Source organism: Artemia franciscana, chromosome 15, assembly GCF_032884065.1.
Source record: "Artemia franciscana chromosome 15, ASM3288406v1, whole genome shotgun sequence".
In the NCBI taxonomy this organism is placed as follows: Eukaryota; Metazoa; Arthropoda; class Branchiopoda; order Anostraca; family Artemiidae; genus Artemia; species Artemia franciscana.
In genome coordinates, this window is record NC_088877.1 from 32,258,361 (window position 1) to 32,285,271 (window position 26,911).

Here is a 26,911-nt window from a genome sequence, read left to right on the forward strand (position 1 = left end):
CCATAGGCGGAAATTTCAAATCAAAATGCACGCTGAGTATCTGAACTTAATTGGCTTTTTGATTGAAGCCAATCAAGATTGGCTTCAATCTTGATACCTACTTAATAGTAAAAATTAGACAGTATGCACTTTACCAAAGCTGTGTGCATAAGCAGCAACTCCCATTTTTAGGAGTACAGGAAGGGTATCCAACCTTGGACAAGATTACAAATTTCCAGAGATGTCTTTCCTTCAGAATAATCCATCTGGCCTAAAAAGGCACCATAAAATATGACAAAAATGCTAGATTGAAGCTGATTGAATGGCTTACACGTTGAGTAAATAAAAAGCTTAGCCAATAAAGCCAAAATGTACAAAATTCTTAAATGATCATGGCTAAAAGAAAATTAGTCTTTCTATTAGAATTAGCCCAGCCTACTACCTCTAGACTAGGCTAATTTAGTAAGGTTGGCCTACCCTATCATATTTGGTTAGATTACTCATAAGACTTATAATAAAAAAAAAGGACAAGGCTACAAATAAGCTTGTTTTTACTATCTAAAAAGTAGCCTAATTAATTTAAGTAAATGGAACCAGGAATGAATTTGGACTTAAGTGTGATGTTGGCAAGCTGCTGTCTCTCCTTTTTTTATTTCTTAGAAAAGAAACATTTCAGTATCAGTGTATGGTGGGTTAAATTGCCTAATGAGATAGCTAGGAAATAGACATAGGCTATCTTTAAGAATCAAAATTGTATCCTATATCAAAATATAACTTAGGGGCCGACATTTGTGTTGGAAGCATACTTTACCTTGTCCCCCTCTCCTAATGTGCAAAAATTTATCCTGAAATTTTGTATATACAATGAATTCATGGTAAAATTTCAGCAGTTCATAGAACTGGCTTTCCTATAGCCTAAAATCAATATACCACTTGATACCTTTTTTTTATGCTCTTTATGAATAATGATAATTGCTTCTACCTGAAATTCATATTTAAGCACTTTTTAACCTAACCTAAACTAGCCTTATTATAAATAATTTTAACTGAGAAAATGTAGCATTATTTTTTCAAAAGTGATTGAAAAGATGGCACTAAGAAAAAATAGTATTATTTTGTGAAAAACAAGCAATAAGTCATACTTTAATTAAAATTTGTCCTTTTTAAGAATTCAGAAAGTGCTTAAATTTGAATTTGTGGCAGAAGCAATTATTATATTCACAAAGAATATAAAAAAGGCATTAAGTGGTATGTTTGCTTCATTGGTAAGTCAGTTATATGAACTGTCATAATTTTTTGACACTTTGTCGTTTTTAAGAGCTCAAAAAGTGCTTAAATCTCAATTTAAAGTAGAAGTGACTATTATATTCATAAAGAGCTTAAAAAAATGCATCAGTGGTATTTTCACTTTATAAGAAAGCCAGTTATATGAACTGCTATAATTTTACCAAATTTTCCATTATTTTGACAAACTATTACTGTAAATGAGCCTACCTTAAATTGTAGATTAAAGCAACCTAATGATTTCTCCTTGTAGAGCTCCAGAGTTCACAAGTTGAGTTGTATTTAGGATTCTTTAGTGACCAGGTGCTCTGTGCTGATGCATAGCTTCCCAGTTGAGCTTTCACTCCCTAGAGAACCACTCAGCACCCAGTTTTTGTTTGATGATGTCCACATTTTTGGCAGTATCAGTTTCTTCAGTGAGTCTATTCCAACTGTTGACAATTCTTGAGGAAAAGAATTGAGTGCAGACTCTGGATAGGGTAGGGTGTTTAACAATTTTCAACTGATGACCTCTAGTTCTTGAGTCAAACCCAACAGTGGGAAATAATGCTGGAAGTGTATTAACCCTCATTAACTTATAGGTCAAAATGACATCACCTCTTTCTTTTGTATACAAGTGTTGAGAGTTTCAGCTTTGCTAGTCTTGCTGGGTAGGAAAGTTCCTGCATGCTAGATATCACTTTGGTGGCATGTCTCTGTGCAACATCCAACACTTTTATGTCTTTTTTAAAATAAGGAGAGGCAATTCCAACTTCAAGCTTAGGATGTACAAGTCCCTTATACAGAAGACTGATGACCAGGCAAACAAGTGGAAAGAGTATGCTTAATTAGCACCAGCAGCAGACTTCTTAGCATAAGTGCTGAATTCTGATTCATTATCAATAGTGGTTCCAAGATCTTTATCAGTATTTACAGAGGAAAGTGGATGAGATGAGAAAAAATAAGAGTGATAAGGATCATTTAGCCAAAGTAAATGACATGACACTTGACAACATTAAATTTGAAAAGCCAAACCTCAGCCTAATGATCAAGCAGTCCAATATTACTTGGTAGAAGGGCATGATCTTATCAGGACAAGGCTGGTCCAATGAGCTTCAGCTTGTCAGCATAGAGCATTAGTTTTCTGCTGATAGTGGAAGAAGCATCATTGATGAAGATATTAAAAAGTGTATGAACACTTCCCTGGGGAACTCTGCTCAAAATATGCTTAGACAAAGAAAGAATATGGTTACCAGAGTCATCAAATAACTGAACACATTGAGATTGCATATGCAGAAAATTGAGGACCCAGAGCAGGAACTCCTCTTCAAGCTTGATTGCACATAATTTGATTACAATTTGCTTGTGACAAACTTTGTCAAAATCTTTAGAAAAGTCAAGCAGAATCATGTTAGCATGCACACCTGTATCAAGTAACATAATGCTATGGTCATATGATTCAAGGAGATTGGCATCAACAGATCTTCCAGAATGAAAGCCATGCTGTGAGCTGTGTGAGAGATTGTTTGCTTCAAGTTGTCAAAAAACTGCAGAATTGATTATTCTTTCAAGAACCTAAACAACTGCTTATGTCATGCTAATAGGTTGGTAATTTTTGGCAAAGTCCTTTCTACCTGTCTTGAATATTGGAATGATCTGGGCTGTTTTCCAATCTAGAGGTAGTCTAGAAAGATTTGATGATAACTTGAACAGTAAGGAAAGAGGTTGACACAAGACTGTCATTCATGGAGGATACAAGGATGAATGCCATCTGGACCAGCAGATTATTAATTTTGAGGGAAATAATTTTCTTTAGAGCCATTGTATCATCAATCAGAATATGTTCCATATTATGTGACACATCATATATATAGCCGGGGGGGGGGGGGAATAGATGCAAATGTTGACTGAAAATTTCAAGTTTCAGCTCAGGATCAGCAACTGGTTGACTATGAATCAGGTATATTCCTAGAGAAGGAAACAAAAGGTTTCTCTGATGTGCATTGCTAATTGTAATATTATATGGTAGTGTCTTTGGTATAGGGACTAATTTTCCAGCTGTGTTCCTTTTCTCAGTCTCTGCTACTGTGTTCCAGTTATGAATTGGTTCTTGGCAGCTGGTTTTGAGATTTTTGGCTGTTAATGTATGCCTTACTAGTCTCCCAATAATTGTTTTTTGCTTCTGGTTGTGGAGGCACAACATAAATAACCAAATCAAGGCTTCTCCTGTCTCTATCCCACTCCTGTCTTCAAAAAATCATCAGACTTCAGTTTCAAGGTGAAAGCTAATAGATTTTGTTCATTTTAGATGTTTTGTACATCATTGCATATCCAACATGTTCTCTAACTTCTAGAAGGGTAGATTCTTCAGCCATGTCTTTCTTTAGATTGTTCTTGATCTGGTCTTTGACTTCATCTGTCCTTGCAGCAATATCTTGCTTGAGTTTGTCTACTGTGCCATTAAATGTATCTGCAATAGCCATAGCACTAGAAACCTATGATTGGATTAAATTTGAAATTTCAGTTATTTAGGGGATTTTCCTGGTGGACCAGGGTATTTGAAGATTGGGTTGCACCATTGTCTGTCACTAGTGGTTGATATCTTAAGTAAAAGTTTATATTTTACTGCAGGTGTTTAGGTATTCAATCCATAGCTGCTTTTCACAGCCATTAAATCTGGTTCAAGACTTTTTTTGGAACCAGCAAATGAAAGTTGGTTTTCCTTTGGAATAGCTAGCTTTTACTTCTTATCTTACTTTGGATCCATTTCTAATTACTATTCTCAGTAGTAGTAAAAGAACAGAAACTAAACATGCTACATACACAAAACTCTAAAACAAACAAACAAAGCTACTGCACTAGAAATGGGCCTAATCCATGATCAAATATGCTTTTATAATGTTTTTTATTAACATGGGAGGTAGCAAGTTTTGGGTCTTCAATACTGTACTTTTTAAGTATTGGTGTAATTCTGTTCCAGAGTGCTAACCATTGTTAATGTTTTGGGAAACAGAAAAAAGAGAAGAAGGATTTTTATTGTTTTGAATTTGTAAAAATTTCACAGAATGGTGCAATGTATAGGATTTTTTAGGGGTTTGAGAATACTTCATTGTAAAGGTTTTCTAGCAGACAATGATTGTCCTTTAAAAACATTGAGCTATTATCCCCCCCTCCTTTCTTTTAACCTTTTTAATAGGGCTGACTACATAATTAAGTTCAAAGCTGCAAGGAACAAAGTTTGAGCAGTGGCCCGAAAATTGATAGAGAATTATGAGGAGACCATTGGTGCAACCTCAAAAACTAACCCCAAGAAGTTCTGGAAGTATGCCTCTGCACATAAGGTTGGTAGGCACATGGTTAATGAGGTGATTTGTGATGGAGTCCAGTCAAATGACCGTCAAAAAATTGCTGATGCCTTGAATCACCAGCTTACATCAATTTTCACACCTGCAGACACTGCCCCCTCCCAACTCCTCCACACTTTGTAATTAACGCTAACATATCTCCAATAATAGTGGTTAAGGCTGAGCTTGAATCTCAGCTTAAAAAGCTTAATCCAAATAAGTTTGTTGGGCCAGATGGCATTCATCCACAACTCTCAAAGGAAGCCCACACCCAATTAGCACTGCCATTCTCAAGGCTCTTCCAAAAGTCTATTGACACCAAAGTCATACCATTGGACAGGAAAGTTGCCCATATCTTGTCAATACATAAAAGAGGTGACAGGGCCAAAACTCCCAATTATCAGCCAATCAGTATTACCTTTGCTGTGGGGACAATCCTCAAAGGCAATGTAAATGCTGCCATTCTCAAACATTTGGTTACAAATAACCTTCTATCAAAACATCAACACAGATTCCGACCAGGTAGATGGGTTGAAACAAATCTGATTTACTCATATAATTATATAGCTGAGCTCCTTCACCAAAGGGTCTAAGTTGATATATTTCTGCTAGACTTCAATAAAGTCTGCCATCAAAGGCTCCATTTGAAACTGAAGGAAATTGCTATTGAAAAGTGTGTGGTGGACTGGATTATGTCCTTCTTGAAGGGAAGAAAGCAGCGGGTCGGAGTTTTTGATGAGGGTGATACATCTTTCTATTCTGAAATAGCAGAGGTCCTTAGTGGGGTGCCTCAAGGAACTGTTTTGGGTTGGGACATACACTTTTCAATATCTACATTAACAATGCTCCAAAAACATGACTAATAAACTTAGCCTATATGCTGATGACTCAAAACTTGTTGGTCCTGTTGATACACAGCAGGGTGCAGCCTCAATAATGTCAGACCTAGATTGGAGACTCGAGTTAGAAGTTGAAAAGTGCAAGGTTCTACATTTTGGAAGAAACAAATCATGGTGGCAATATTAAATGTTATTTAAATCTGATTAGAGACAACCAATTTCCAAAAGTACCTCAGATAGAGATTTTGGGGTTGTTGTTGATGAAGATCTCAAATTCAACTACCACGCCCAGGCTGCAGTAGCAGGGGCTAACCAGACTCTTGGTATTATCAAGCATACAATTACTAGTAGATCTCCAGCAATAGTGACAGACTTTTATAAAAGCCTGGTGAGACCTAGATTGGAGTATGGAATGTGCGTCGCCACGTCAATTAATAAAACAGACCAGATGGCTCTTGAGTCTATTCAGAAACCAGCAACGAAATGCATAAAGGCTCTCAAGGATAAAGAGTATGGATGTCGACTTCAGAGCCTGAAGCTGCCAACTCTGACATACCATCAACATAGAGGCAATATGATAATGGCCTGTAAGTTGCTTAAGTTCAAGTTGAAAAAGATGAACCTGCCTTATTTTCAAGTACCCAAGGTCATTCAGCAAAGCTGTTCTACAAGCATGCCAAGACAAGAAAAGAAACAATTTCTTCTACAATCGAATCATAAGTCTTTGGAATGGCTTACGTGAAACAACACTGGGATCTAAAACAATTGATAGCTATAAATCAAATGTCAACAAGGACTGGGCAACAAAACTATGGCTGACTCAATGGGATTCAGGAAATGTCCCGCAGCCCCATCATCACTAACTGGCATACACTGGATTTGTCCATATCGCTAGCAAATGCGATTTAAGGTAATACAGAGAGTGTGTTGTTGATTTAAACAACCAAGAACTCTACTCTTCATCTACTTTTTGCTAATTGTTGTTTTGATTGCTGTCCATTTGTTGAATTGTTATTATTTTTATTTTTTTTTTTAGTTCCAATATGCAGTAAGCTTTACCAATCTTGTTGCACTGAACGTTATAAAATTTTATGACAGTGCTGAAACACACTCTCTGACACTATGTTACAAACATGTAACACTATGAAAATAATACACTCTATGAAAACATACAGGTCACAAAGACAACCAATACAAAAAAAAAAATATTCTCAAACGAATTGTGATAAGACCTGGTATGGAAATCTGTAGAGGCTAAACTACTTTTGAAAGACTGGACTATGATAGTTGCAACTGTTTCTGATGGAAGTGGAGGTCAAGTGTGGCCAAGTCTTCCACACTCGGCTAGATAAAGAGTTTTGGCCTAATCTTTTCTGTAAACATGGTGGGTATATTTTGTGTTGGTGTTTACAAGTACTACTGTATCTGATCTATTTATTAGGTCATTCTAACAATGCGGAATCTATTTATTAGGTCAGCTCTATATTGCTGGCCTAATAATCGCTGACCTTAGTTTCACTTTAGTTTTTTTTTTTAAACTTTCTCTGCTTTTTTTAATATTCTATGTTTAAGTGTACCAAATTGTCACCCTGGTTATTCTAATATTTGGTATTTCTCATACTTCTAGGTCATAAGGTTGGGAGGAAGAACAGCTGTTTTCAGATGATTTTGAGTCTTCTCCAGGGCTGCAAAAAATATCTCTTAAGTAATTGATAGAATGTTTTTTTTTCTAGTTTAATCTAAACCCTGGATACCTTACATAAAGAATTTCAATGTTTTTTTATGAAAATTTATATAATTGTCTTAATTCAATTTTTAAAGCTATTTTGATAAAAGGGGCCTTCCGGAAATGTATTTCTACCCCTGTAATTAATTCATGTACATATGTCTGCTGATAAATGAGAATTACAAATAACGTCTTTACGGTTTGGTGACTAAAAATGTGGCTAATCTGTCACAGAATCTATTCTGCATTTTAATTTCTATACTCTCAACTAACTTAGTTTTTCATCTGCATTTGCCTTATCATATGCTGTTCAGAAATGATTAATTAATTTTTACTTATTTTGGCTGTTTCCTCCTTTTATGTATTTTTTATAATCAGGTTTTACAGAATTACCTAATGTTTTGCTGTAGATAACAAAAGAAAATCCAGGAATTTTCATTTTTCTCAGTTGACCTTGGGGGACAAAATATTTAACTGCACCACAAAGGAATTAGATTTAAATACTTACCATCGAAATTTTACAGGCCAATGTTAATATGTTTCAAATTATGATAAAAAGAAATTATCTCTCTGCTTACTTTTTTCATTGTTTCCGCTATTTCTTCGTTTTCATTTTAATTATATTAGCTTATGCCTAATAAATTAGGCATATTTTTTATTATCCGCTCCTTTCTTTGTATGACTTAAAGACATTTATGTTCATCTACAATGGCTTGCGTTATGAATAGCTATACAACTAGTTTTGAATTGCATGAACCTGTCAACCAAATCAAAACATTTGTCTTCTTAGACCTTGAGATGGTAGAATTACATAATCTAGATATCAACCTGGATCCAGTGATCAACAATTACCCCCCTAGGTTGTTTTACTCTTCCCCTCCCTCTGATTTTGCAAATATCTTATTTGGTGTTTTCATTAAAAAAAAAGCTGCAAATTTTGTCCCTCCCTAGATTTTAGAAAGACATTTTGTCCTTTCTGCATTTTGTGAAATATACGTTCCTGAAGTAGTCTCTAAGCTCAACATCAACTTTATTATTATTACTATTATTACTTTTATTGCTAAAATACTTATTTTCTAGCTTTATGAGTACAAGAAGAGAGTAGAGAGAGGAAATTGGAGACCTCCTTCCTCTTCAACCCTAAGTTTTTTAACATGGCACAACCATTTTAAAATTTAGCAAAGATTCTGTCTCCTATACTTTTACTGGTATCTCCACTCTCCAAATTAATCTAACATATTGAGGAATAACAGTGTAACCCTCTCGAGTTCCCGGACAATAATCGCCGTAGTTTCTGACAAAATACTGAACTTCCTAGTTTTGGAGTAGAAACTAGATATTTATGCTCATCCACAATGGCTTGTGGTATGAAAATCTAAACAACTAGACTTGGATTGCAAGAGACTGTTGACAAAACATTTATGTTCTTTGACCTTGGGACAACAGAACTGTGTAATCATGGGATCAACCTGGATCCAGTGATCAACAAGATTTCCTAGATTTCCGCCCTTTTTTGAAAATACCTGGTATTTCCATGAAAAAACTACAGAACTACCCTGCCCTAGATTTAAAAACATATATTTTGCCGTAATGAATTTTCGTGAGTGGACACTCCTGAAGTAGTCTCTAAGCTCAATTCCAGTTTCTAATTTGAATAGTTTTTTTTTGCTAGCCTTATGAGGAGAGGAAAACAGTTGGAGACAAAAAATTGGTGACTGTGGGAAAAATACTGAACAAAACACTTCTCCTTTCTAGGTAGAAATTGTAGACATTTATGCTCATCCACAATGGCTTTTGGTATGAACAGATATACAGCTAGTCTCGACGTGCAAGAGCCTGTCAACCAAATCAAAACATTTGTCTTCTTTGACCTTGAGACGACTGGACTACGTGATCCAGTAAGGATAACGGAAGTTTGCTTTGTTGCTGTGACGCGTGACATTTTGATGGACAGAATTAAGAAATTTGAAGAAGTAAAAGCTACCAATGCCCCCTCTCATAAGCTACTTGAAGTGGCAAACCCTCGTGTCCTTTCAAAGCTTAGTGTTTGCATGAACCCGTTGAAAAATATTGATATCAAAGCTGTAGAAATGACAGGTAAGTTTTGCCTAGTGCATGTGTGCTTAACATTTATGCTCCCTCCGGGAGTTTTTTATTTTAGGGGTAGGGTGTGACAGTTGAAGAAAATTGGAAGAATATGATGATAGGTCAGCTAATCAAGGTTAGAATATGGGAATTCCCTTAAGTTCCCCAGCTGATTATAGACCTATTTTATTATTATCAATGTTTCCAAGGATATTAAAAAAAAAATTGCAGAAGACTGACAAGTGTTTTGGAGACCAAAAGTTTTTTTTTCATGAAAACAAATTCGGATTTCATTATAACGTGGAAGCGATTTTCAGCAGTCCTACTGTTTGAATTATTTACCATAAGATGACAATGTTGCCACCATTAAACAACTGAGGTTTGGCTTCATCCATCTGCTGAATTACATGTTTGAAATTAGATTTGTATTTTGTTAGATTGAAAATTAGATTGAAAAAGCTTCCAAAACATGTAAAATTGGGAATAATTCTGTTTTTTAACCAAATTTAGGTCACTTTAAGAAGAAGTCTAAATTCAACAAAAAACAAGAAAATTTATATACAATTAAAAATAACCAAGAAAACAAGGGTGATTTTCAGCGGGTGGAAAAAAAAGACAAAGTTAAAGAACGAAAACAGATATTTTAGTAAGTACCTCCGACAAGCCTTCCTCATTGCTAAGAAAAAAAAATTTACCTTTTGAAGTGAACAATAGAAAAGCAGAAGAAACACTGAAACAAACAAACAAAAAACCAAGCCAGAATAGATGAAAAGATATTCACAAATTTGATTGGGCAAAGATTCACTCCCTTAGTGGGAGTGAAAGCAGGGTATAAATAGATACCTCGCTTTAAATGGAGGTACTGGAGATATTCATATCAACCAATTTATGGTAAATTAACACAAAAAGAATCAAGAAACATTATTTCTCATTTGAAACTAAGATAGTTTGACTGTTGCTAATAAAAATCAGGTCAGTAGACCAGCTAAGTTAATCGTTAGGGAGGTAATTCTTGTCCAATCTAAATTGTGAATTGTCTTTCATTTATTCTGGCTTTGTGCATGCTTGTTTTGGCATCCCTTTTCCTTTGTTAATGTTCACTTCAAAAGGTTAGTATGGGGTTTGCCTGATTTTTTAGCACTGACAGAGGTCCCTGCTGAAATATCTGTTTTTTTCTTTTCGCTTAGTTTTTTTCCCAATTGCTGAAAATCATCCTTGTTTTCTTAGTCATTCTTTAATTATATATTTTTTTCAAACATCATGCATAGCCAGCGTAATCTTATAACGTATATACGTCAAGGATATTCATAATTCTGGCTGAATGAATGGATCGATCCGAAAATTATATATTGAATAATCTAAGCATGTTGTCCTTTTGGTCCAAGTCACAGCAATAAGCTAGTCACAAAATTAGATGTTTGACAGGGAAACATAAACCCTAAAAGGGCGGAAGAACCAAATAATTCTTCTCTAAAAGCAGCAGCTGGTAGAAATTCATGGTGGCCATTGTTTACCCCTGATCATTTACCCCAGACAGAGAACAAGGTCAAGCCGTTTTTAAGAAAAATTCCTCTATGTTTTTGTCGGGAGCACTGAATTCCCTCGTAAAATATTCAACCCAATTTTTTTTTCCGGCACACTAACACTCTGGGGTTTGGTAGGCTTGCTGTACGTCCAGAGTTTGGAGGGGTCTTCAGCAATATGGATTAAATTTCTGTGGATCAGTATTAACTTATGGTTTTTCAGTTCCTTGTTAAATTTCTGTTTCGTACGGAGCCTCAAGTCGTTATTTAAGCTCTCTCTCGGCCGACCACAGTCGTTCCAAATAGAAAGCCATAGCTTGGCCGAATCAATATTGTGTTATAGAAAAGTCTAATATGTGTTTGCAAGAGAAAAATGGTTTATCCTTCATTCTATCCCTTTAGTCAGAATTCAAGAACATATTGAGTCAACTTGATTTATCCCAAAAATAACCTAGAAGCTGAATAGCTATTAAAAAGTCATGTTCAGTGCCGACTGGCCTTGTATATTACCCTGTCATGCTGACTGAAATACATTATATATTATAAATAAAATCAGCTATTGAACAATAAAGGTTGTTTATTGAGGTAACTTAGCTTGCACTATGGTATTTAAAAGGCGTTGAGCATTTAGAAAGATTTTTTGTTTTAGATTAGGATATCAAAACTTGCTCAGACTAGGACTAGACAATCAAAACTCGTTAGATGCCATTTACTTAGTATCACAAAACTAGGTGGTCGGGTGTGTTTAGCCATCTGATGTCAACATATTTGTGAGTAATTCTCCTCCATATCACCATATTCAAAACAATTGTTGTTGTCATCTACCAAGAAATATACAACAATTTTAAGCTATTTTTTTTTAGTTCCGTTTCAGTCTAATGTTGGATGTCTAATCTCAACACCTTATGGGCCATTTCATAGGAATATCCTAGTTACACTGAACATCCATTCGTCACCCCAGACCATAATTTACAATTTTTAAAATTTTAACACTATTTGTAATTTATATTTGTAAGTATCCACACAGATAAGCACACCTTACAAAAGGACAACACGCGACAATCTTTTGAATACGCACAGGCAACAGCTAAATGAAAGGGCCCCGGGCACCAAAAACTGAGAAACCATAAGCCTTAAGAAATGTTCTTTCTTAAAAATAAACTCCATGGAAAGAGAACACAAAAAATAGAGAATATATATATATATATATATATATATATATATATATATATATATATATATATATATATATATATATATATATATATCTATATATATATATATATATATATATATATATATATATATATATATCTAGATGTATATTCTCTAGATATATATATATATATATATATATATATATATATATATATATATATATATATATATATATATATATATATATATATATATATATATATCTAGAGAATATATATCTAGAATATAATAGAGCCTACAAGAGATAATTAAAGATTAGTACCCCTCCCCAAATACAAGTTCTAGTATAATCCGGGAAGCCCATATTTTGATCGAGTTATAAGGTAGCATATATAATTTTACCAAGTAATTGCCTTATTTTACAAAATTTTACAAAAACGTTTTTGAAAACTGAATTGTGCGAATGATTTTACTGAACTATGCCTTTAGTAGAAATATAACTCATTTTTAAAAGTATGAAGGTATTTTTTTGAAGTATTTAATTCACTTGTAGATCAATAATTTTGAATCACGAGAGCCCTTTGGTCCTCAGTCTTACAGATTGTGTGCAGGTATTTGATTCAGCTATCCATATCCTTGTATAGTATACCAGATAGGTATATTACGGTGATTAGTGGTATGTACAAGAATAGTATTACTATAGTTTAGGCATGAAGAACTAGGATTAATAGATGTTTTAGTATGGAATTAGAAGTCAAGTCGTGTTTTGTCCTGTCCCTGTTTACGGGGGATATTTTGATCGACTTTGTCCTAAAGACCACACCAAAGGCTATGGAAGGATATAGTTGCAAATGTGAAGGTAAAACTTTTATTGAATTAGATTCTTTAGGTCAAAGAGCCAATATTCTAACTTCAAACCTAAAATATGTGAATTCATAATTTTCAGTAAGAACGACCTAACACAAGGCGATATTGTTTGCTGTCCCTATTAGGAAAGGGAGAGGGGATTGTTGTAAACAGACAAAAAAAGATGAACTATATGTAGCTTTAAAACAAAACAAACGACATCTTAACTTATATCTTGGTTTCAATTGATAAATTAGGCCTTTTTGACTGATATTTTATTGTTTCTTGGAACTCTTTGGAATCACAGTATCTTGTAGGCCTAAGAAATCATTTTTTTTTGTGTATTATTGGCATAGCCTATATTAAGTCTTAACATCTAATACTTAGTTTCAGTTCCTTTGGTATTATTTAAAAGTATTTAAACTTAATACCTTTCAATAACCAACTGCCAATATTCCTCGTCTTTTTCAGGTTTTATCTCAAAATCCATAAGAAAAAGGATTTGTTTATCATTTTTATTAGACCTCGTAGGTCGAGTTTCAGTGGGGATCAGGGGCTCTGTAGAGCTTAAGATTCCTTTTCTTGGTCATTTGGGGACTTTAAGCTTAAAACTATATCTAATCGTCGTTAATATTTCTTCCGAAACTTATAGCTGTCCCTCCTGAACCATCATATTCACCAAAAAATCCTTCCCCCTTTTTTCATACCTTATACCTTTACTCCCTCGTCAAGAGGCAGCACCTGCTACTAAACTACAGTCAAGCTTCCTTATTTGTTTTTTATAATGACTTTACACTTGAAACTCTGTCTAATCATCGTCAAAATGTCAGCCAAAACTTCTAGTTGTCCCTTTTGAACCACCCTATTCACCGAAAGATCCTCTCCCTTCTTTTGTCATCCTTCAAATCTTGACTCCCTCGACAAAGCGGCAGCATCTACACCCAAACTACCGTCAATTGACTTGTAACAATGAACAAATATGAATGAACAAATAACAATGAACAAAAAATAAAATAATAACAATGAAACAATGAACAAAAAAATAAAATAAAATAACAAATGAACAAATAACAATGAGCAAGATATGAACGAAGTCTTATTTCTGCTGATTGTTTCTTTTTCCTTTTCTCTGCATGTAACGTAGTGTGACGAAAAAAATCAAGTTTTTTTTTTTTTTTTTTTTTTAATAAATAAACAGGATTTGAATTAGATAAGCTTAATGGGAACTGTATATTAATATGAATGACAGGCAGCTAGAAATGGTAAGCACATATTGATACAATTACGACTAAATTATATAATTTGATTTTCAACCAATAATCTACTCTAATTTAAATAAAGCAAGTGATAAAGTAACATTCCTTACAATTATCTGTTGTGGCACTTTTTGAAAAATTTCGAAGTGGGAATGTTTTCCATAATTTGATTTTAGATGCGCTTTTGCAGTTAAATTTCATGTACTGGGTCTGAGTATGTTAAAGTATATTATAGAGAAATTGTATCTGTTGGCTCTGAGTCGAGTGGATACCACCTTAGTCGAGTGGATAGTACACTGGATTTGCAATTCTATTTTTTTGTTTGTCATGCAGGTTCAAATCCTAGTTTTGTGTGATTCTGCGAGCTCAGCCGCCTGGGATGTAGATGCCGTGCGCCTTTTAGTCTTTAGCGTTGATCCAGTTGGTACACACCGCAACAAATTAAAAATGTTATTGTCTTGACTCTTTTTGTATTTCAATTCCAGAGTCTTCTTTGAAATCACTCTTGCAGCTTCACCTCTTTTGAATTGCAGCACACAATATTTCTTTTTTACAGGTCTATCCAACATTGAGCTTGAGCACCTTAGCCCATTTGATGGACCAACGTTCAACGCCATCTATCAGTTTCTTAATCAGTTTGAAAGACCATTTTGCCCAATTGCCCATAATGGTGATCGGTTTGATTTTCCCATTCTGAAAGGACATCTCAACATGAATGAAAAGGTAGGTTATTTTTATCTTAAAAGAAGACAGAAAAACATGGTGATATTTTTCAGTTTGGGGTTATTATGACAGATCTGTAATCTGCGCTATTCTTGTCTTGGAAAGAGGGCTGAAACAGTTATGCAACGTATTTAATTGGCACACATATTTGATCGTATTTAATAATATCAATCAATTAATTGGATTTAATTTTACACATTAATAGGCAAAAAGGGAAGGCGAGCTCTTGCAGTGTGTTAAAGTAGTTTTTCTAATTATTTATGCATTTCTATACAAGCAGTTGACTATCTTATTACTACTAAAAACTCACTGAAGCACACATGACGCCACTACCTTTTTCAGTAATTAAATAAAAAAACAAGTTTTTTTAACTGAAAGTAAGGAGCGACCTTAAAATTAAAACGAACAGAAATTACTATGAATGTGAAAGAGGCTGTTCTCTCATTAACGATTAAGTTTGACTCTTTCTCTCAACTTTATTTTTTTATAACAGTAAAAAACTTTAGCATAAAGAGCGGGGCGTTGAGGAGGGAACAGCTAAGGCCAACACAGTGTGCATGCTCTTTCTCCAAGCCAATCTGTTCACAGCTTCTCTGTTTTCACCGTCAATAGATTTCCGGTACCATTGTATTCCTTTCTTACGACCTCTTTCCATGATAGGGACGCCCTGCTTTTGTTTGGCTCTAGATGGGTGGCCTAAAAGGACAGTCTCTGGTAATCCTTCATCCGCAACTACGTGTTCTAGGCATCTCAAAATATCTGTCATTATAGCCCTAGAAAGCAGAACATAACCATTTTTGTTCACTCAGCTTACTGTTTGAAATACGATCGGTCAAATGGGTACACATAACAATCTCTAGGTAATTCGGCTAGAAAACATCTAACAGATCCCGCTCGGTCTTCCCCAAGCGCCTGTGTTTCAGGACCATGCTTGACCATTGTCATAACGGTAGCTTCCAGTATTCTAGTCTTAGTTTATGGACTTATTTTTTCATTCTTCCTAGTTTCTTTCAATTGTGGAAAAAACCCTTGAGTCTTGGTTACTAGTCTAGGCTTACTGCCTAGGTAAATGAAGCTGTTCACATGATCGATCTTATCGTTACCCAACATCATCCTTTCACCTACATTTATTCCTAACCTAAGCGATTTAGTCTTCTTAAAATTATTTTTCAGTAGCCTATCTTGCAAAATTAAAATCTAATTTGTAATAAACGCTATGGATGTCTTGGCTGTAATAACTGCATTGATAATTTGGGCTCACTTTTTTGTTGTAGGAAGTTTGCAGTAGCTTATGGTACAGGAATTTTAATGAAATTTTAGGGAGTTTCTGCCAAGATTAGTGCTTGTATTTATCACTAAATAAACTTTAAGATGTAATTTGGAATCGGGCAAAATTGCACAAGTGGCCCAACTTAAGGGCTTAACAAACAAGGGGCCGATCTTTAATGATGAAGGCTGTACATGCCAGTCCAAAAAAAAAAATAACGTTTTTTGGCTATTATTTTAACTTTCAATATATAGACTTCAGTAGAAATTTATTTTAGATTAACAACGCTTCAGCCTCGAATAAAATTAGATGAATAAAAAGCTGTTCGATAAGGATGTCAAAGATTCATCGCGCTGACTTAGCAAATCTCAGACACACTCATAGTTAGAGGCTAGTTGAGGCAAAAAATTGTCGGTACTTGTTAATTAAACGAAACACACTCAGGAATTACGCTTAGGTTACACTTGAGAAAACCGGTTTCATAGTCACAAAGACAATTGGCGGGTGATAGAATGCATTGGACTTGTATAATTTGGGCTATATATTTGCACATTAGAGGTGGGAGGGGGTGTTAGGTTAGATTAGGGGCGCTGTCCAAATACTTTACACCCCTCCCACCCATAATGTGCAAATATGTAGCCCAAGTTATATTATTTTATAAACCAAAGGTTATACTTCATTAGGATTAACTAAATTTCACTTCTTGGGTGTGTTTAGTTTAATTAGCAAGTACCAAGTTTTCTACTATATCGTTTAATTTCTGTACAGTCTTTCTCTATACACCTATGGATTGACTATAAAAGTCACTGATTGGCTAACCTTAGCTAAATTTAAAAAAAACGAATTAATTGGCCATTGATGATTGTTATATCTCGCTCTGCAGTCGACAAATTTGATGTTAGACCGATTCCTAATAAGATTGATCGGGCTGGATAGTTCTGGCTAGTTGAGATAAAAAATTTCTCAGATACCGTCAAATTTCTATACAGGATTTTTTTTTTATTCAGTTAAAGATTGGCAATGAAGGTCATTATTTGTCTAAAGTATAACATTTATTTAACCAGAAAGTATAGTTTTCAATTTCAAAAAGTTTTAGAATTGAGAATTTTACAATTTCTGATGATAGTGACCCAGTGGGGAAACTGGTCTAGACCAGTCCTCAGGTTGTGCTGATCAGGTTGTCAGTTTGATGAATAAGGTTTTAGGAATTTAAAAAAAAAAAAATAGCGAAAGAAATACAAAAAAGAGCTCCAGTTTCAAAAGACCTTATATTAGAATAGGTTTAGACGCTTACTGGTTATATAAATTATACACTCAAAGGAAAAGAATGAGAGTAATCTTTGGTTTAAACAAAGATTGATTGTATTTTGTTTAACATATAAATTATCTTTGATTCCATGAATTAATTATTTAAGTTCTGATGAAGGTGAGAAAAGGGAGAGCAATAGGAATGAGATTTTGTCAATACTGAGATTTAGCTAAAACCAACATTTGGATAGTGCCAAATCCATTCATAACAACATTTCGTAAAATTCCAGATCTAGCTTGGGTTAGCTCTGATGCTTAATTTATTTAAACTTTTTTGGAGTTTAGCTAAAGCTAGGCCAATCAGAGACGTTAATTGTCAATGTTTAGAAATTTGAAATGCATGCATAGAAATATGACATTTTGTATCTCAACAAGCCATCTCTCACTTTTTGTGCTACTTTTACTTAAGCTTCTAAGATAGAAGGTAATGGGAAGCTTGGTAGGTAGCTTGGTATATATAATTTTTTACATCATTACCATTTGGATAAATTTTTAATGTACCAAAATTAACATCGGTTGTCTTCGTTTTCTTTTTCCATTCTTGCACTTCCCAGCGTACGTATGGACCACACTTTTAGGGATGGTATTTTGACAGTCTCAATAAATATATTATGTATATTTAATAAGTGTCAATTAGTAAATGACTGCTTTACATTTAACGAATTAGCTGCTTTTCATTCTCACACTAAACTCAGAGTTTCTTTCCGTTCTCTCACTTTTCTGCTTCTTTTTACTTGAGCTTTTTAAGATAAAGAAATAATACATTCGTCATACGGAGCGCTTGGTATATATGACTTTTTACATTTTTTACTAAGTGGACAAGTTTCACCAAACCTTTTAATTAGCTTTTAATTTATCAAAATTATCATCCGTTCTCTCATTTTCCGTTTCCTGTTTTTCTTTTGCGTTCTCTCACTTTTCAGCGTACATTTTTGGAACGATCTTTTGAGCGTGTATTTGTACTTATTTTTGTTGGCGTGTTTTCCCACACCTATGCCTTTTTACAATCATAGACAATGTTCATTATTTTGCTCTAAATGTCATAGGCGGGGAAACGTCGATTCAGACATATAAGAATGAGAACTATTTGATTAGAAAAGTTTACTGCTAGAGAAAATTGTAAACAGGAAAGAGCTTGTCTTTTATAATTTCAGTTCCAGTTTCAACATCAGAAAACTTATCAGTAGTTTTGGTTTAAAAACTTTATAAGTCTACAAAATAAAAAAGCATCACGTTAATTTGTGCCTCTTGTATCTGTTCGTGCATTCATATATTGAACCAAAATAAAGCTTATAGTTTTTCAGGGGGTCAGGGATATCTGAGAACAATTCGAAACTAAAAAATTCTGTAACAACTAAATGCAGCTTCGAGCCGGCTTTGGTCAATACAGCTACGCACGGTCCTCCTCAATTCCAATCTATTAAAGACCTCCCTCTTTAGACCCTCCCGAGAAATTCCAACGTCCCGTAAATCCTTCCTTACGGCCTCCTTCCACCCCATTCGAGGATGACCTGCTTTCCGTTTGGTCCTAGATGGTTGGTAGAAAAGGACGGTCTTTGGTTATCTATAATCTTTCACCTGCAGATGGTGTCCTAGCTATCTTAACCTTTCTCTCATTATAGTCCTAGAAAACTGGATAGAACCACATTTTCCGTGCAAATTACTGTTTGAAATACGGTCAGTCAAACAGGTAACCAAAACAGTACCGTAGACTACTCCTCTGGAAAACATTTAACGAATCTTTCTCCGTTTTTTTTTAGTACCCGCTTTTCAGAATATCAGAGCCATACCCGACCACTGTCATCACTCTATTCTGAAAATTAGTTTTTAAAAATAATTATGATTTCCTCATTATTTTATATCTAAAGGTTCATTTCTTCACTTCGCTTCACCCCCCCCCCCTAATGGATAAATATACAGCTGACTTTATATCTACTCATTATATATTACAATAACGGATGGTGAACGGTAGCATTTTGCTACGGAGAACGCTACTGAAGTGGCGAAGAAAAGAATGGTTTCTTTCAAGTAGTCAACAAAATATAGGTTCCATGGAAAATTTGGAGGGAAAAAAAAAAATTAAACTTTGACTCAAACTTCAAATTATCCTAATATTGAGAGTAATTTGGAGCCCTCTAAGTCATAGATTTCGGTGATGCTTGAAAACGTTTATTTTTTTGCTTAAAATTTTCAGTTTTAGAACATTTCGTGTGTTTATCAAAATATTTCTAGTAGTAGGGTGCTCGGAAGCTTCCTTGAAAAATTCATAAGTATATAACTATAAACAATATACGCTTTCGAATTTATTCATTTTTGATAAAGGTTAACGTTTGCTGCAAAAATAAATTTTCTCTGCTCTCTTCTGCCTTGCGAAATTCGTTGGTTTTGCTTTTTAATTTTGCTATTTGATAAGATTAATTGATAATAATATATCTGGAAATAGGGTGCTCCGGAGCTTTAGAGAATAATTACAAGTATATAACTATACACTAAAAGCTTATGCCTTTATTTATTTGTGGTATTATTATTGTATTACAATAATATTATTATTGTTGCAAAAATAAATATGCCTGGCGCTCTTCTGGCTTACGAAATTCGTCGGTTTTCCTTTTTAAGTTCACTATTTGATTAAGTTTTGCCATTTGATTAAAAATTAATATAACAATATTTTGGTGAGTGGGGTGTTCGAAAGATTTATAAAAAAATCACTAGTGTGCACACTATATACGCTTATGCATTTATTTATTTTTAGAAAAATCAACTTTTCTGCTCTCCTCTGGCTTGCGAAATCCGGGCATAAATATGCCCGGCTCTCTTCTGGCTTACGAAATTCTTTTTTTTTTTGCTTTTTTAGTTCGCTATTTGATTGAGTTTTGCTATTTGATAAAAATTAATTGAAAAAAATATTTCTGGTAATAGGGTGTTCGTAAGATTTATAAAAAAAATCATGAGTGTGCACACTATGTACGCTTGTGCATTTATTTATTTATTTTTAGAAAAATTAGCTTGTGTTACCAAAATAAATATGCCGTGCTCTCCTCTGGCTTGCGAAATCCGGGCATAAATATGCCCGGCTCTGTTCTGTCTTACGAAATTCGTCTGCTTTGCTTTTTTAGTTCGCTATTTGATTAAGTTTCGCTATTTGATAAAAATGAATTGATAAAAATGTTTCTGGGAGTAGAGTGTTCGGAAGATTTATAAAAAAAAAATCACGAGTGTGCACACTATGTACGCTTATGCATTTATTTATTTATTTTTAGAAAAATTAACTTTTGTTACCAAAATAAATATGCTCTGCTCTCCTCTGGCTTGCAAAATCCGGGCATAAATATGCCCGGCTCTCTTCTGGCTTACGAAATTCTTTTTTTTTTGCTTTTTTAGTTCATTATTTGATTTGAGTTTCGCTATTCGATAAAAATTAATTGATAAAAATATTTCTGGCAATAGGGTGTTCGGAAGATTTAAAAAAAAATCATGAGTGTGCACACTATGTACGCTTGTGCATTTATTTATTTGTTTTTAGAAAAATAAGCTTTTGTTACCAAAATAAATATGCGCTGCTCTCCTCTGGCTTGCGAAATCCGGGCATAAATATGCCCGGCTCTCTTCTGGCTTACGAAATTCGTCTGTTTTGCTTTTTTAGTTCGCTATTTGATAAACATTAATTGATAAAAATACTTCTGGGAGTAGGGTGTTCGGAAGATTTTTGAAAAAAAAAACCACGAGTGTGCACACGATTTACGCTTATGCATTTATTTATTTATTTTTAGAAAAATTAACTTTTGTTACCAAAATAAATATGCTCTGCTCTCCTCTGGCTTGCGAAATTTGGCCATAAGTATACCCGGCTCTCTTCTGGCTTACGAAATTTGTCTGTTTTGCTTTTTTAGTTCGCTATTTGATTAAATTTCGCTATTTGATAAACATTAATTGATAAAAATACTTCTGGGAGTAGGGTGTTCGGAAGATTTTTGAAAAAAAAACCACGAGTGTGCACACGATTTACGCTTATGCATTTATTTATTAATTTTTAGAAAAATTAACTTTTGTTACCAAAATAAATATGCTCTGCTCTCCTCTGGCTTGCGAAGTCCGGCCATAAGTATACCCGGCTCTCTTCTGGCTTACGAAATTCGTCTGTTTTGCTTTTTTAGTTCGCTATTTGATTAAATTTCGCTATTTGATAAACATTAATTGATAAAAATACTTCTGGGAGTAGGGTGTTTGGAAGATTTTTGAAAAAAAACACGATTGTGCACACGATGTACGCTTATGCATTTATTTATTTATTTTTAGGAAAATTAACTTTTGTTACCAAAATAAATATGCCCGGCTCTCTTCTGGCTTACAAAATTCGTCTGTTTTGCTTTTTTTATAAATAATTCAATAATTAAATAATTTTTTTTTAATATTTCTGGAAGTAGGGTGTCCGGAAGATTTAAAAAAAAATGACAAGTGTTAACTCTATATACGCTTATGCATTATTTTTTTACCAAAATAAATATACAATGTCTTCTGGCTTGCAAAATCCGTTGACTTTTTAAATTTGCTATTTATTAAGATTAATTTACAACAATATTTCTGGGAGTACTGTTCTCGGAAGTTTTATAGAAGAATTACAAGTATATAACTATACACTTGCGCATTTATTTAATTTTGATAAAGATTACAGTTTTTGCAAACATAAAATTGGCTATTCTCTGGTCTTTTCTGGCTTGCGGAATTCGTTGGTTTTGCTTTTTAAGTATTTTGCTGGTATTTCTTTCTGCTTTCTTATTCTTTTTTCATCCTTTTTTAATTCATGTCTTTTCTTAGGCTTTAGTTGGCGGTGCTCTCTGCTGTGACTCAATGACCGGCCTGAGAATGGTTACTGGATTAAATGGACAAAATAAAAATATTTTTCCGGTTGCAGGCACCCTACAACAGTTAGAGATTGCTACAACTGCAGAAGTAAGTTTTAACAATAATCTAGAGTTTACTAAAGAAGCTGTTCCTAGTAGCTCTTCGAAAGATGTTCCCACTTCCCCAAGAGTGACGCGAAGTAAAGGTTTACAGAAAGTGCAGGATGAACAACCGGTCCCGAAACTTGAACGTGTTTCAACTCCACCTAAAACGTCTTTCCATCGTAAATTCGAAGAAAAAAGGCTGGCAGAAGCAGAAAAGACTCCGCGAACTCAGCTGGCCGAATCAGTTTGTCAGCTACACCTTATGAAAGAAAATCACGAAATTTCGGTTTCGGAATGGAATGCATCAACTGATGTAAAAGAGGAATTACTGCTTGTTGATACAGTTGAAAAAGCGGACGAATTCATTGGTAGGGCAGAACTTTTACGCAAAGCTAATACAAATTTACAACAATCCGAAAGCACGATATCTGAAGTTGACAGAAAAGCTTGTGCAAACACTACTGTGGAGTGTACAACCCCTAAACGCAATCGGAATAGTGTTTGTACTTATAGATTTGTCTCCCCAAAGTCTAAAATAGACACAGCCATTGAAAATCCTATCGTAAATGACAGTGCTCAATCTATAGGAACTGAGACGTCTTCCAGGTCAGTAACAGCAAATGACACATTTTCCAATGTTCTTATTGATGTAAAAACAGACGGATTCAATTTTGCAAAAAAGCATGATAATCCTACTGCTCCAGTTGGAGACCCTTTAGCCAAAGAGCCTGACCAGTCTTATAAAACACCAAAATGTACAACACCTAACGGTTCTCGCGTTAGGACGTTCAAGTTTGATTCTCCAAAGTCTCGAAAACAGTTACATTTCGAAAATTCTGGTGCTACTAACAGTGGCACTCCAACAAAAGGAGCTGACAGCTTATTAAAGGATATTAAAGCTGTTGAAACTTCTGGTAGTGGGAAATTAAATATTGCTCAAGATACAAGTGGCACACTGAATTGTGACTTGAATAAAATGACTCGGAAAAGACTCCAAGACATAGATAGTGAGGGGAATCGTGGAGCTCAGGGTTTTCAAGAGAACCACAAAAAGCCGAAAAGTAGTAAACTGTGTGATTTCTACCATTTTTACTTTAAGGACTCAATACCTTCCGCTCATGAAGCAGAGAGTGATGTGATGGCGCTAGTTGCTGTGACTATTGCTGCAGGCCAAGACTTTGTTGATTGGATGGATAAGAATGCGGCCGATATTAATTTTGACGTTAAAGGGAGAGACTCTAGAATTGTACAAACATAAAATATCGGGTGAAAATATTTCTGAGAACCCTAGGGTACCTATATTTGTATTGTTAGCTAAATAGTAAGATAAACTAAATTCCATGCTTGTAGAGCCATGTTCTAAGTGTTCTTGTAGAGCCATGTTCATATTCTAGCCAGTTCTAACCATGTTTCGTATTTTTTGCCTTTGTGTATTTTGACGTTGAAAAAGGGAATGATACTGTTAAGATATAACGTGACAATTGATAAAACCATTTTTCATGTGGAGTTTAGATACAGTAAATACAGTTCCTTTTTTTATTAGCATCTGGATATTTAATCATGAAATTTCTCTGGATAGGTACATTTAAAAAAGGTAAACTTTTGAATGTCTCTGTTTTAATATTTGGATGTTTCAGCGGTAAAGGAAAGAGAGCCTATTAGAAAGCCTAATTCAAATCAGTAGCGCCCCAACCGCCCCGACGTAGCTGAATCATAATGCTTTCACTCATATGCTAAATTATGTTTAAATTACGACTAAATTATCCTGCTTTATTTGCTGCATTATATCTAATTTAGTTTTAGCGTAAAAGCGAGCTAATTTAACTGATGTATCTTTTGGTTTAATCAGTGGCGCCAATTCACTAAAATAAAATGTAGGGGGGGGGTTAAAATGTTTTTTTTCAATATCTAGGGTGAGGGGGTAAATTTGTCTATTTTTTCAATTTTTCGAAAGAAAATACCAGAAAAAGGTATTAAAAAAATAAATACCCAAGATCGGGTAGTTTTCAAAACTGGGAAAAAGGGGAAAGGGGGTAAAAAATCTTTGGGGACACCCCCCCCCCCCCCACACTCACCTCCAAATGATGCCACTGGGTTAGATGCTCTCAGCTTTTATCAGTGAGCAGTTGACACGTCTCATCGCATATTGATCATGCAGCTATTCCATCAAGTATTTCTGTCCGCTTGACCTACCACTGAACGCTCCTCCTTTATCGTCTTAGCCTATATGGGACCTAATTGGCCTATTCTCTTTCATCCTAATTAAGAACGTCTGGATTTTCTTTCCCCTCCTTGTGAATTATTTAGTAACTATAATAGATAATTATATTATATATATATATGATATGAACTATATGTAACAGTTCATATATAATATATGTAGCTATAATATATTGTATATGGGAACTATAATATATAATTTCTTATACATCCCCTTTTGATTTACTGGTTGTTGAAGATATTTCTCTATTTGTTTGACCCCCCCCCCCAATAAATTTGCTTGTTTGTGTCTGATTGTACGGATGATTCTACACATGTCGAAGCCGTCTCAACTGCTGTTTCATTCACAGGTGTTTACGGATTTCACAAAATCAGACCTAAAAGTAAACAATTAAGTTTTAATAACTTAGTATCAAAAACTTTTATCTCAAAAGTTTCTTTATAAGCTTATGATACATTCGGGAACCCATGTTAACATTAAGGATTTGAATATGTTATTATTTTTGTTCAAAAATATTCGTTAACCATAAAACGCGATATGTTATGTTATCATAAGTAAAGATTGGAGGGGACTGTCAAATTGGGGTCTTTTCATTTAAACGGTGTCTGTTTCTTGTCCCATCAAAAATTTTTGTTATGAACTGTATTTTGAAGTCTGAATATCCACAGCTAAGGTGAGCTCGAACGCCAACTTCACTATGAGGAGTAATCATTTAGGCATAACTCAGGATATAACTAACACCTTTGGACGGTGTGGCGAAACAAGTGGTCCTTTTACAAATTATGGGCTGTAGGGGGGGGGGGGGTGAATTTGTTTTATTCTGCTGTCTTAGGATGAAGATAGTTGCAAGTGATTAATTTTTGTGACTGATATATAGATTTCCACACTTTTGAGCTAAGTGCACCATACTTGACTTTTCTGCCCCTAGAAATGAAATGATTTCTCTGTATTACTCTACCCTTGAAAAAGAGGTGCCCTAAAAACTAATTTTAATCACATTTTGGCTTCTAGTAAGCTCCCTTGGGTCATTTTTCACTTACCTATCGACAGTATGGTAAATACGTCTAGTAATTTATTACAAAATATAAGGAAATTTAATGGAAAAGAATTTCTGAGCTCTAGTGAAGTTTTAAATTTTCTAAAATTTGACATTTCTTTCTGACAACAACGTTGTCGAGTCCTTAGGCTATTAAATATTTAATTAGATTTTTAAATCTTAAAATGTATTAAATCTTTAATAATTGTTGAGTCCTTAGGCTATTAAATCTATTAAATCGTACGGATTTTAGAGAATGTGGGATCTACTGCACTCTCTTTGAGAAATCAAAAAGATTATAGCAAAGGTGAGAAAGCTAAAATAAAATGACTTTGAAATCGATATCTCACCACTGTCATCTATATTAGACTACAAGAAAGTCAATCGGTATCTCAGTGTTTCTCGGTTATATTTATTAGTCAAATTAACAACAGAATGTCTTTGTTTTTCAATATTATTATCACCATAATAACCAGGATTTTTACATATTAGTGTTTGACTGCGCAAAGAAAGTTTGTCTCCCGTTCCCCCTCCCTCTTTTTTCCTCAAGAGGTTTTTTTTTATCCAAGAAAAAAAATTAAGTACATACATTGATAATGATATATACATATATATATATATATATATATATATATATATATATATATATATATATATATATATATATATATATATATATATATATATATATATATGGATTTATGTATAGCCCGTATGTATTAAATGTGCCAATCCTAAAGAAATATTTTGTTGATCACCTTGCAAAATTGTTAGTTTGAAGGTTTTGAGATGTTAGCTATTTTGATGCTTTATTTTCAGATTTGTCTCTTTTTTTCCTGATCTTTCGCTTATTTCGATCTATTCTAATTCTTGTTTTTACTTCAAATTTAAAGTTTTATTCGCATATATTTCTATTATTATTCTTGTCCATAGGCCTAGACTTTTTAAAAATAAACAGTTTTAGATTTTATTTGTTTTTTTTGCACTTTTTAAGTTTGAAAACAGCTTAGTTTTTATGATGATTGTCCATGTAAAATAACGTCAATGAATATACAAAATTCTTTCACTTTAAATTTGTACATATTTAATTACTACACAATGCAATTCAATCCCCTCCTTTGCGCCTGCACCTATTTATTCGAGTTTTTGATTATTCAAACACAATTGAAAGTTGTTTTCTGGAAATTCGTTCCTGACACGTGCCGATTTTTATGGCAAGATTTTTTAAGTGACATATATCAATCGCAAATTCTGTCGGTCTGTCTGTCTGTCCCGGTTTTGCTACTTTAGGCACTTCCAGGTTAGCTAGGACGATGAACTTTGGCAAGCGTATCAGGGACCGGACCAAATAAAATTAGAAATAGTCATTTTCCTGATTTGACCATCTGGGG

The 26,911-nt window shown here is 34.1% G+C and overlaps 2 protein-coding genes across 2 annotated transcripts in view; one reads left to right on the forward strand and one right to left on the reverse strand.

Moving 5' to 3' along the window:
• LOC136036359 (uncharacterized) lies at positions 1–26,490 on the forward strand. The gene is made up of 5 exons (XM_065718525.1): positions 1–36; positions 7,053–7,130; positions 8,907–9,248; positions 14,576–14,742; positions 22,133–26,490. The coding sequence occupies exons 2-5, from the start codon at positions 7,088–7,090 to the stop codon at positions 23,519–23,521; spliced, it is 1,941 nt and encodes a 646-aa protein (XP_065574597.1). The 5' UTR covers positions 1–36; positions 7,053–7,087; the 3' UTR covers positions 23,522–26,490.
• Positions 1–26,911, reverse strand: part of LOC136036368 (chitooligosaccharidolytic beta-N-acetylglucosaminidase-like) — a 579,146-nt gene that overhangs the window by 299,716 nt on the left and 252,519 nt on the right. The gene's annotated exons all lie outside the window — the stretch shown is intronic.